Below are 12,123 nucleotides of genomic sequence, written 5' to 3'. Positions count from 1 at the left end.
TCCAGTACTGCTTGCCAGGGCAAGAATCTGTATATCTGCTTCACATAGCAAAGAAGACTTGATGACAGGCTTGAAGGTAATCTTAATTGACTCATACTTTCATAGAATGATAGATTCTTAAGATAATTACAGAAGGTAAACTGATGGATTGAGAGGTTGACATTTTCACACAGTAAAGCTCAAAATAAAGGACTGAAATTCTGGTTCAACTAATACATTTGACAAAAATATCTTGTAATTTTCAGTGCTCTATCACTTATCATGGATTAACTGTAGTAAGAATGTTTACTATTCTCAGTTTTGACAGCATATTAACACAATATCATATCAGTATAACTATATTACAATATAACATAATGAAGTATAACATTATTGATATGTTGATATGACATTTCAGGTCATTGGTTCAGAAGTTGGTGGGCTTGTGGGGGCAAAGTGCCTTCCTGCCGAGCCGGAGAAGGCCAAGAAGCTTGACTGAGATGAAGAGTGTAGAATATACGATCATACATTCACAAGAAATCCCTCAAGAAAAATCTTTAGCCTTCGCGTTCAAATAATTTGTTTGATTCATTGAACCCTTTTCTGCAGTTCTTGATTTTGTTCCTCACTTGTTTTATATGATTCATGTGTACAGTTTTTGTGAATAAACATTCCATTGATTGAATTAGGGAATTGCTAGTGAATAGAGCTGTTTTGTTAAGTCAGCTATAACCGGAACAGCCTGCGGCAAAACCAGCAAGGATTCAGGTTGAATTGGGAGAATGGTATCAGAGAAACATATTTGAATGATAAGAATGTGAATACTTTGTAGTTCAATAACAAAAGGTTGGATAATTCAACGGATCATACAACAAGAAGAAACACATTTTGCATAAGCTATGGTCGAATATCACAACTTGTGTCAGATAACATAGTTTACAACAAAGAATGGATAGATTAGTTTAGGCCTTTAAGGAGTATGCTTGATTCAGTGTTTTGGTCAGTAAGGCTGCATCTGATCTTATTTTAAACTGGTTGGAACATGAGGCTACAATCTCTAAATCTGAAGCAGCTTGAGAGATGATCATTAACAATCCCTGCTGCTTGCATAAAAGAGTAAATGATAGTTGGGCCAACACATCGGAATCCTCGTCGCATCATATCATTGCTCATGAGTTCAGCTTTTGGGTTCCTCATAGGCACTTGGCAGGCATGTCGGAATCCATTTACAATTGGTTTATGGTTCACAAAGCTCCAAATGTAGTTACTAAAGGTCCCAAATTCCTCAATTACCTGCAGTTGAGAAGGTTGATAGCTTCGATTCAAAGGATCAAATATGTAAACTCATTTTCTAGAACATTTTTGATAGCTTCAATTTCTTGATTAATTAGTGTAGATCTGCTTAAAGTAGGATATATCATTGTTCCTATGCATGACAATTGAAAGATACATGCAACAAGTTGTGTTCTTGAAGTGTTCAGTATACATATGCTTTTGAACTTGTCCCAGGAATCACATTCTTGGATAGGTTAAACTTCAAACTAAATATCAAGGCACATAATTGTTGAAATTTAGAATCTTTTGAGCAGAGCATTTTTGAGGATCAAGGCAGATCTCACTGAAATAAGTATCAATATTATCAATTATTGTTTCATGATATCTCTTCTGTTGTGCAACTGACACGTAATTTCCAAAATGGTTTCTCTGGCAACTACTTGCCATTGAGTGAACTGGCAAAGTAGAGTTCCTTCTACTGTTGAATTGTTACAGGATGAATGATGTGGAGATGCAACAGACTATAATGCTAGTAACAATGACTTTCATTTTGTTACTAAAAAGGATTATCGAGCAACAACAAATTAAAAATAATAGTCATTGATTCAAGATAGAATATGCCCACATCACTAGATGACATCTGAAATGTGGCATCAAAAGATAAAATTCGTGTCACCTTAAGAATCTGTCTTGCATTCCCTACAACTGCTCGTAACTTCTCTTCTGATATCGGGCTGCCACTTGCTTTAAGTGAGTTGATCTTCTTTTCAGTGAATTTAGCTACAATTGCAGGGTTGAAATTATCGAGTAACTTCCTGATTGAAGAATGTGAGAGAAAAAATATAATTTCATTTTAGCAAAATGTATGTTTTCATATATCCCGATTGATGGATGGATCGATAAGAAAATAACTAACCTGAATTTGTCTCTCCTGCTCAGGATTGTTGGCCAGCTGAATTCAGACAATGCAGCTGACAAGGTTAACAACTCAAAAATCCTTTGATCATCATAAACGGGGACTCCCCATTCTTCATCATGGAAAGAAACATAAAGATTTTCTAGAAGAGAAATGACTGATAAATAAGAACATAAAACAGAGTTGCATTTTGAACCGAAGAGAATATAGAAAAATGCAAATGTGACACAATAATCGAATGACTATTTGGCCTGAGTTGCTCACTCTGGTACTTTCAAATCAACGATGATAGTTCCTCATTTATAATGATTTATGAGATCAAACAAAACGAAAAAAAAAGGAACTTTTTGTATAATAAGATTTAAAACAGCTCACCAGAGTAGGCCGTGATCCAAGTGCATCTACTCTGGACAGTAACCGGTTCCAGCTGCATCGAGGGCAGCACCGACTCCCCGTGCCCTTCCGGAGCAATCTTCATGGGTTTCACCCCATCGTTATCCTTGATCAAAGATTGGCTCCACGAAGATCCAGAAGAGTCCGCCGATCCATCTTCCGTTAGAACCCTACCCGATTCCGGCAAATCCTTCTTCCTCCGGAGCGGCAGCGTCCTCGACGCCCTCGCCCTTGCTGCGGCCGCTCCCAGAACTCCTCTTGGATCCGGATGAATCTCCGATTTCAATATTTGCTCCATGTTCTCAAAGGTCCGATAGCGCAGTAGAAATCGCCCAAGAACAAACCGCTTCCCAACTGATTCGATCACGAAAAAGCCAAATCCGCAACAGCTTAGCTCAAGAACCTCTCAAATTAGTCGGTTTCTTCCTAGAAAGAGAACTATCTTCGCGAAAAGCACGGTCCTTGGAACCCTACGCGCTCGCCATAGTTTTCATGAACACAGAAGCAGACCACAGCGTCAAGGAGAGAGAGAGAGAGAGAAAAATTTAAAAGAAGCCAGACACTCCGCCGGGTGGCTTCTTTTAAATAAATGAATAAATAAATAAGAAGTTTAAAAAAATACACTCATTTAATAAATGAATAAATAAACAAGAAGGAAAGAAGATGACCAGCACGTGCACAGGGCTCGTGCGGGTTTAACGCGAGATAAAGTGCGGCGTCGGCAGACCAGAACCATGGCGGCCTCTTCCTCAAAGGCCGCAGCACTCGCCCTCCTTCCGCTCTCCTGTCATGCTTCCCTGCCTTCCCGCCCCAGATCCCTCTCCCTTCCGCTCCTGTGCTCGAACCTTCCCATCTCCCTGAGCTCCCGTGCGCATCCTCTGTCCCATGTCTTCTCCGCCGCCGCCGCCCTAGATGCAGTAGAGGTACTTTATCTTTCGACGATGATTGCCTTTTTCCTTTCTTTCTGTGTTTTTTTTTCTTTGTATGTTGTGGTTGAAGAGGACTGTTGTTACTTCCCCTTTTATCGACGTCGAGGCTGATGCCGATGAGGTATTCGACTCCTTGTCTGATTTTGTTACTTTTTGATGCTATAATTACTGAGAATCATTAGCATTGAAGGTCTTAAGGAACTAAGACAGCCAACTGATCACTCTTGGTGAGTAGTATGAATGCGCTTTGGTTTGGATGGGTTTTACTTTATTTTTCTAACATATTAGGAAAGATGCTAGCTTTACCTATTAAATCCATTGAAGCTTGAACTTTGGTGCACCTAGATTTCCTTTGCTTAGAAAGTAAAAGTTGGATATTTAAAAAGACTAGGAAGAAGTCCATGATAATGTTTTCCATGAAGAAAATTATGGAACATCACACTAGAAGCTCTCTCTTTTTTGAAGGTTTGTATCTGTTTGTTTGAATAGTAATCCTCTGATCAACTAGTCTTATACGGAAAAGCAGTCCATTAGAACAACCTGAAGTGATTTCATTATGGTAATGCATAAGCTATCATTTGGTAGATGTATTGCAGAGTTTACACTTGTGCTTCAAATCAGTGAGACATGTAAAGCCAGTCCAATGGATCAGCTCAAAGTTAGTAAAATTGACTAATATGGAAAAGTAGTCAATTGGATCAACTCAAAGATTTATTGCAGATTAAAATGAAAACAAACGGAGCATTTTTAATAATAGCAAAGACCTGAAGGACAAGCTCTTTTTCCCTCTTTTTTTTCTCTTTTTGAAACAGGAGAATTTAGGTTATTTGGTTTTGATTAATGATTAGAATGAGTAAGAAAAAGGGGGATTATGGAGAGTCATGCGATGATTAAAATAAAACTTTTAATGATATAGTTCCATCTAACTAATATCTATAGGGAGGGCATGGATTCAACCACGTTCATATGCCAATTTTCACTTTTTTGTTTTGGACATCATGATCATCTTATTTTTTAGGAACTTCTAGCAATGCTTTGGGCTGCAGGCGAACCAAGTCATTTGTAGGCCTCTTTTAGGGATGGCAATTGGTCGGGTATTTTCAGGTGCCCATGCCTACGCAAGATGGACCCCTAATGGCTTATGGGAAGATCCTGATGATGGTAATGACAGTGGTACTGAAGAAATGGGCAATGAAGAAGAGGAGGAAGGAACTGATGATGCAGGGGAAATGAAAGTCTCTGCTGTTAAGGATGATAAATGTGCCGTGGCTCAATATGAGGATCTTATGAAAGGTTTTCTTCTTTTATCCTTATTAGTGTTTGAATGTGTATATCTTCTCCTCAATTCTTTTTTGTATCTCTATTCGGTTCTGAAGTCCATTTTATTGTTCTTTATTATGATTACATATCTTGGTAGTTGAAAAATTATATCTTGTCATGGCTGCCATAGAGTTCAATTTCCTGTTTCTTGTAGGAATTTCTCGCTTTTTTCTCTTGTATATATGGTGCTTGGCTTGATTCTTGAATGGGAATTCCTATGTCAACACGATTCAGAATGACAATCTTAAGTAGTGAATAAGATAACTTGTGATTCACATGTTAGCTCTCTTGGTTCATTTATGATATCTGAACTGTGTCTCCTTATGTACACATCTGAATGGACTTCATAAGCATCTTAATGTGAGAGATTGACTCAGTCATCCATATGGATTGCCCCACTAGATTCTTCATCATGAAAGAATGGCCATGTTAAAATCTTCTGTATGGTTCTTGATTCTTGTTCCAACACATCATGAAAGAGAAATCAAAAACTGGTTGACATCAAATTTATGTTAAGCTGCCTTCTATCCTTTAGATGTTAGATCCAATTGCGAATCAAAATCTGCTGATTTGTGCTAATCAATACTGGTATTTGAAACCAAGAGATATAAAGGAAAGAAAAATATTCATCAAAGATTAAATGCTTGATAAATTCTCACCCCTGATGATGCAGATGCATATGATATTTTATTGTAATCTGCAAAACCTGTCTCAAGACTATTTCTTCATGATTAATTTGTAATTGGGAGAACAATCATTCTCCAAATTGGTGTAATTTCGTTTTATCACCGTTTTGCTGATTTGTGGATGACTATCCCAAATGTAAAATGAGTAGAAATTCAGAGTGACAGAATATTATGTGGTTTGGTGTCTAGGTGTTGTACTGAAAACACAGTCTCTTTACTAATAGAGGTAAGGCACATACATTGACCTCTATGTTCTGCATATGGGAGTTTCATGAATCTATAGGCAATGGTTCACAGTTCTGCTGCAAATCTTATTACATGCCGTGAGATGTTCTGTTTGTCATTTATTTAATTGCTATAACTTTTTTTCTTGTTTCTCTTGCAGAAATAGAACTCTTGTTAGAACCTGAAGAGAAGGCAATTTTGCAAGAGAATGAGTTCCCAAACGTTAAGAAAATCTCTCCTGTTAAGTTCTCCCAGCTTTAGTACATATCATGTATAAATCATCTGCTAGTAGATCTTCAGGACTTCGTGTTACTATTAATCTCTATTATGTTTCTCTTCTAACTTGCTGTTTGATAACAAAGAAGTTTTTCATTTTCTCACAGCGACTTCATGATGGTTATTTTGCATATTACTTATATTTCACTCTATGACATAGATAGTAATAAACTTCTACTGATAACTGCCATATTTTTGATACAGGCAAAGTGGAACGTATTTCATAGTTTTGCATTGTCTGGTCAGATACCACTCATGGACAGACTAATTGAGCAAGGTACAGATATTGATTGTCTTGACAAGGTAAGATTACCATTGTTTTAGTCAATGCGATAACTATTTGATTTTTCAAAAGTATGAAACTCAAGTTGATTTTTAACACAGGATGGCTTTACAGCTCTTCACAAAGCAGTTATTGGCAAAAAGGAGGCTGTTATCAGTCATCTCCTTAGGAAAGGTGCAAACCCTCATGTCAGAGATAGAGTAAGGATAAGTAGCATAGATTTTACTTGAATTTTGGGGGTATAAAAGTCTCACTGACATTGTTCTTCCCTGTGGTAGAACGGTGCCACACCTCTTCATTATGCAGTTCAGGTTGCTGCAATGCAGACCGTGAAGTTGCTTATAAAATTTAAAGTCGATGTAAATGTTGCAGATAATGTGAGTAGCAATGAAGTTGTTATACTTCCTGTTTGCAGATTCATTAACTCATCTTATTTTCTCTCAAATCATCTGGCAGGATGGCTGGACACCTTTACATGTTGCAATGCAAACAAGATGTAGAGATATAGCGAAGGTATTGCTGATAAATGGTGCTGATAAGACCAGAAGAAACAAGGTAGTGCATGTACTAGTTGAACTTGCCGGTTATTTTGTGCAATATCATTAATGCTTTAACATGAAAATTGAGAGCTAAAACATTTAAAGACATTAGATTCCAGTAACTGAGCATCATTTGTTGGTGAATCCTGACTTTTGCAGTAGTGGAGCATTTATGCTCATGTTATCTTGTTACATTAGTAGATCTTTAGTGCAAATATTCAAGAGAATAACTATAGATCTTCAAGTCATCGAAAATGCCAACTAAAAAAATGCATAAACGTTGCGCCAAGCTACACTCAAGGTGATCTCCACCATTCTTGGTAGACACTATACTTTAGTCACACTTTGATTTCCAGTGAAGATGTTTAAGAAGCTGTTTCTGTGCATCTAGTCAACTGAAATCTTCTCGTCCAATTTTTTCTTAATCGTAGTAACATGATGTTAATCCAGGTTGAACTTGCCGGTTATTTTGTGGAATATCATTAATGCTTTAACATGAAATTGAGAGCTAAAACATTTAAAGACATTAGATTCCAGTAACTGAGCATCATTTGTTGGTGAATCCTGACTTTTGCAGTAGTGGAGCATTTATGCTCATGTTATCTTGTTACATTAGTAGATCTTTAGTCCAAATATTCAAGAGAATAACTATAGATCTTCAGGTCATTGAAAATGCCAACTAAAAAAATGCATAAACATTGTGCCAAGCTACACTCAAGGGGATCTCCACCATTCTTGGTAGACATGATACTTTAGTCACACTTTGATTTCCAGTGAAGATGTTTAAGAAGCTGTTTGTATGCATCTAGTCAACTGAAATCTTCTCGTCCAATTTTTTCACAATTTAGGATCTTAATCCAGGTGAACATATTATGGGATGATTGATTGCTGATGTCTTTTTTGTTTTCATGTTTAGGATGGAAAGACACCTCTCGACTTGAGCTTATGCTATGGGAAAGATTTCAAGTCCTTTGATCTAGCAAAGCTTCTTAAGCTCGTTCCAGCTAACAGGGACCTATGAATCCTTTCCTTCAGTGGCAACGTAGAGATGGAGCAAACTGGAAGCCGTCGCCCAAGTTCTGCAACGCATAGTGAATTCAAGATTTCTGCTGAGATTTTCGGTGCTTGTGGAGATTTGATCACTGTTCATTGTAATGCACAATTCTATGATGCGAGCAAATTTGAAGTGATAAAGTAATTGATGAAAGCTACGTGAACTAATTATAATCTGAGCATTGCCAATGTTGAGATTTCGAATTGTTTGTAAAGGTGCTGTTGGTTCATTACTCTGTTGCGGTTAACGAGTGTGTTCTTATGATTTCTATTAAATTGTTCTCAGGATATAGTTGAGTTGGTTGTGACGGAACATATTTGTTAAGTGGATAAGGGTTAAATTTCGATGAAGTTGAGGTAATATCCTCTTCTGTCGTGATCAGTTGTAGTTTTTCGATTTATTTTTTATATATCTAGTCATGGGGATCGTTGGATAGTGAATTTTATCTTTTGCTAAAATGATACCTACTAAATTAAGAAGGATGAAATAAAATTATAATAGTAATTGATAACTTATAGCTGGTATTTTAAAAAGTCATTTATTTCATAGATAATTTTAAAAAGTCATTTATTTAATAAATAGTGGGTATTTTTATTTACAAAATGTTAGATAGTTCGTTCAAATTATAACGGGTACTTTAAAAAGTGATTAAATAAATAAATAAATAAGAAAGAAAGAAGGTAACTGGATAACGCAAGATAAAGTGTGGCGTTTGGCTGGAAAGCGAAGACGAGAGAGCAGGACCATGGCGACCTCTTCTTGCTCAATGTCCGCGGCACTCTCCCTCCTCCCGCTCTCCTGTCGCACTTCCCTGTCTTCCCGCCCCAAATCTTCCTCCCTTCCGATCCAGGGCTCGAACCTTCCCATCTCCCTGTGTTCCCGTGCGCATCCTCTATCCCATGTCTTCCCCGCGGCCGCCGCCCTAGATGCAGCAGAGGTACTTCATCTTTCAGTGAGCAAATTGGCCTTTGTTTTTCCTTCTTTCTCAAGTGATTTGTCTTTGCGTGTTAAGGTAGAGGAGGACTCCGTCGTTGCTGCCCCTTCTCTCGATATCGAGGCGGATGCCGATAAGGTACTCGACTCCTTGTCTGCTCTGATGTCATTATTTCGAAAAGAGATTTTCATAATGAAGGTTTTAGATAGCCAACTGATTAGTTAGGACCCTTTGTCACTGGATATGAAGGCGAGATGTTACCTTTTCCCCTTAAATTTCTAACATACAAAAGAAGGCAAACCTTTGATGTTTAAAAAGGCCAGTAAGAAGGCCGTAATTCTTTGTTCCTTCAAGAAAAGTAGGGAATTTCACACAGAAGAAACTTTCTTTTTGATGGTTCTTGTATGTTTGTTTGAGTACTAATGTTTTAATCAATGAGGCATATGCGTAAAAGTATTTAATTGGAACAGCCCCAAGTGATTTTAGTTGCAGTGTTGCAGAAACTATCCTTTGGATAGTTCTATTGCTGAGTTACATTTTCACTCCGACTCAATGAGACATGTGAAAGAAGTTCTTTGGATCAACTCAGAGTAAACAGTTTGTGATCAGTGAGACTTAGTTGAGTTGAGTTCTTGTGTTGCAAGATGGTACTATATTTTTGAGTATTTCTTGCATTTATATGTACGGTTAAGAGCAACATTCTTATTCTGAAAAATACCATAACATTGAATATATTCTGAGAGAATAGAGCTCAATTTACTTATTTAAACTCTTTATTTTGTGACAGTGAGTCCTGGTCTGCTGTACCATTCTCCCTGCCCTGGTCTTTGTGATGATAACCTAACTGAATAATGTGGTTTTTAGATATCAATATTATGTAAAGCATGGTGAAATTTAGGTGAAACAATGTTTACCGTCACAATGATTGTTGCGTTTGTCTAAATAAGTTGCTTGCGATTTGGTTTGATTGCTGATCTTGAAAATAATCTTTAGAATTTCATGAGACATGCTGAGACACTTGGGCCACTCTTATCTTTCAGTTCTACATAACGTTCTCTTTTGGCTATCAATCTAAGAACGATGTCTTGTATGCTTGTATTACCAGATGGCACCAAAGCAGAAAATAAGAATCAAACTGAGGTCCTACTGGGTGCCATTGATTGAGGACTCATGCAAGCAAATACTAGAAGCTGCTCGAACAACCAACGCAAAGACTATGGGTCCAGTGCCCCTTCCCACAAAGCGGAGAGTCTATTGTGTCCTCAAATCACCCCATGTTCACAAGGATGCTCGGTTCCACTTTGAGATTCGGACTCACCAACGGTTAATTGACATTTTGCATCCAACTGCCCAAACAATCGACTCACTGATGCAGCTTGACCTTCCTGCGGGTGTGGATGTGGAGGTCAAGCTATGATACCACCAGTGCTTGTGTTTTTTTCCCTCATTTGTTTTTATTTCCTTTTCATGTGTGTCAGGAACTAGAAGGCAAGGTTTTATACTTTTACCTATGGCTTGTTCAGTGTTCTTCGCAAGTTTCTTATCTGAATCTGTTGCCAGTTGTTCCTTTCAAGTTGCAGCAACAAGTTGTGTGCTATTTGACTTATTTCCTAGTTTATGTACATGATTCTTTCATCTTGTTTGTACCGAACTTATTTAACAGGGTGAAGCCTGAGGCACAGTGGGACAGTATTGACTGAGTCTGGTTATTCCATTTCTTATCTTCTGTGGGTTCTAGTAAGAAAGATGGGACACCAGATGTAGTTTTTTTTTTCCTGTTCTTTACCATCTCTACACCACATCTCTACCACAATGTATTTTTGGTTCTTATGACATTGAATATGATAAGGTTAAACTCCTTAGTGTCCTCTTTCAACTAAGGCTTCCTTGCACAATCCTCTCATTCATATCTGTTAATGTTTCTGCAGTTTGATTCTCTAGCTTCTCTATGATCCCATAGTTGTTGACAACTGGTCAGCTTCTTGATTTACAAAGCCAAAATTCAACGATACAAACATCCTTTGAATGGATGAAGCTGCATATAGACATAGTAATTCAAAAATTGGTCACTCGATAATTGAAATCATTAACATAAACAATGCCCCATGCTATAGTTGGACAAAAAATTCTTCACACATTCATGAGCTTGCATATGTGATGTGATTATGCTCGTCTACAAATTAATTTGACTCAACCAATTAAAAAGTTCTAGCATTCAATCGCAGCATCTATCATTAACATGCATCAAAGACAAACAAAAATGGCATTTAATCCACTACAGTATCATTTGCAAATCCTTTCTTTTCTCTAATACAACTTCTCTCCCGAATAATGAATGATTGCAATAAAAAAAAAGTTAATTATAGCATGGGGTGTCTAATTGATGTATAAAATAGTTTATTTACCCTGAAAGTTTAGGAAGCCTTTAGGATAATCCCAATAGCCTTTAGGGTAAATCGGGAAGCGCATACGGCGGCCAATCCAGATGCCCAGCGTTCATGAGCCTTTACCAGGAGTTTAGGATCCAGAAATAACCACCCAATGAAGCAATTGACGAGCAACACTATTCAGCATCTCCAGATTCTTGCTGGAAGTAATGTTAAAACAGGGAAATCCAAGAAAGAGTAACACTATTCAGTATACCTCCAGTACAAATTGATCACACAACATAGTGCTCCACGTAGCCTGTAGATGCAAGATTGCAAAAAAGAACACCTATGTTAGTTGTTCCATGCATCTGTCCACTTGAAAGTAATTATCTATAGTACATTAAAGAGGGACAAAAATACCTTAAAATATGTGAACTACAAAGTAACTATAAATACCAAAAAATTCAATCTTTTTTGCTCAACTTTGTTGTAGATCTATTTATTCTGCACGTCAAATAGTTAGAATTACACTGCTTATAACCATATGATCCATCCATCTCTCTTATGTTCCCTGTGCCTTTGACTCTATTCAATTCAACTAAGGTAATTGTATAATCTCCAAGGCATCTTTGAACATATCCTCATATCATCATAATCTATTTTTTTTCTTATTTAATCAACTATAGAGCTGTAATAAGTGCTACCCAATATTGGTGTTGTTGTATTCTAATCTTTCTAGTAATCTCTCACACACATCTTAGCATTCTTATCCTTGCTGTATAAATTTTTTTTTCCCTTTTTACTAACTGTCCAACACTCTACCCAGAAAGAATGACAAGTCCTACCGAAATCCTATAAAATTTATCTTTTGTCCTGATAGGCACATGACCATTAGACAGTACCTAGAAAGCTCCTCTCCATTTCAACTACCACTCTATCATACTA

The 12,123-nt window shown here is 37.3% G+C and overlaps 3 protein-coding genes across 4 annotated transcripts; 2 read left to right on the top strand and 1 right to left on the bottom strand.

Moving 5' to 3' along the window:
- Positions 1-987: 987 nt before the first annotated feature.
- Positions 988-2,861, bottom strand: LOC141843243 (uncharacterized). The gene is made up of 4 exons (XM_074731294.1): positions 2,546-2,861; positions 2,171-2,312; positions 1,931-2,069; positions 988-1,272 (listed from the first exon to the last, which is right to left on the bottom strand). Exons 1-4 carry the CDS (start codon positions 2,859-2,861, stop codon positions 1,006-1,008), a joined length of 864 nt encoding a protein of 287 aa, XP_074587395.1. The 3' UTR covers positions 988-1,005.
- Positions 2,862-3,286: 425 nt separating this feature from the next.
- LOC141843242 (ankyrin repeat domain-containing protein EMB506, chloroplastic) lies at positions 3,287-8,074 on the top strand. 2 transcript variants are annotated; one of them, XM_074731293.1, is made up of 8 exons: positions 3,287-3,486; positions 4,539-4,785; positions 5,884-5,963; positions 6,204-6,302; positions 6,384-6,482; positions 6,561-6,659; positions 6,739-6,837; positions 7,738-8,074. In XM_074731293.1, the coding sequence occupies exons 1-8, from the start codon at positions 3,298-3,300 to the stop codon at positions 7,840-7,842; spliced, it is 1,017 nt and encodes a 338-aa protein (XP_074587394.1). In that variant the 5' UTR covers positions 3,287-3,297; the 3' UTR covers positions 7,843-8,074. The 2 variants fall into 2 exon arrangements, with proteins under 2 accessions (XP_074587394.1, XP_074587393.1); XM_074731292.1 differs by having other exon boundaries at positions 4,521-4,785.
- Positions 8,075-8,573: 499 nt separating this feature from the next.
- Positions 8,574-10,415, top strand: LOC141843244 (small ribosomal subunit protein uS10c). Its single transcript, XM_074731295.1, has 3 exons — positions 8,574-8,812; positions 8,888-8,947; positions 9,915-10,415. The coding sequence occupies exons 1-3, from the start codon at positions 8,621-8,623 to the stop codon at positions 10,224-10,226; spliced, it is 564 nt and encodes a 187-aa protein (XP_074587396.1). The 5' UTR covers positions 8,574-8,620; the 3' UTR covers positions 10,227-10,415.
- Positions 10,416-12,123: the final 1,708 nt, after the last annotated feature.

Source organism: Curcuma longa, chromosome 12 (assembly GCF_044706935.1).
Source record: "Curcuma longa cultivar G26 ecotype Majalengka, Jawa Barat chromosome 12, ITB_CL_G26_1.1, whole genome shotgun sequence".
NCBI classification, from domain to species: Eukaryota; Viridiplantae; Streptophyta; class Magnoliopsida; order Zingiberales; family Zingiberaceae; genus Curcuma; species Curcuma longa.
Note: the sequence above shows the minus strand (reverse complement) of the source record. Positions and strands in the feature narration are given on the sequence as shown.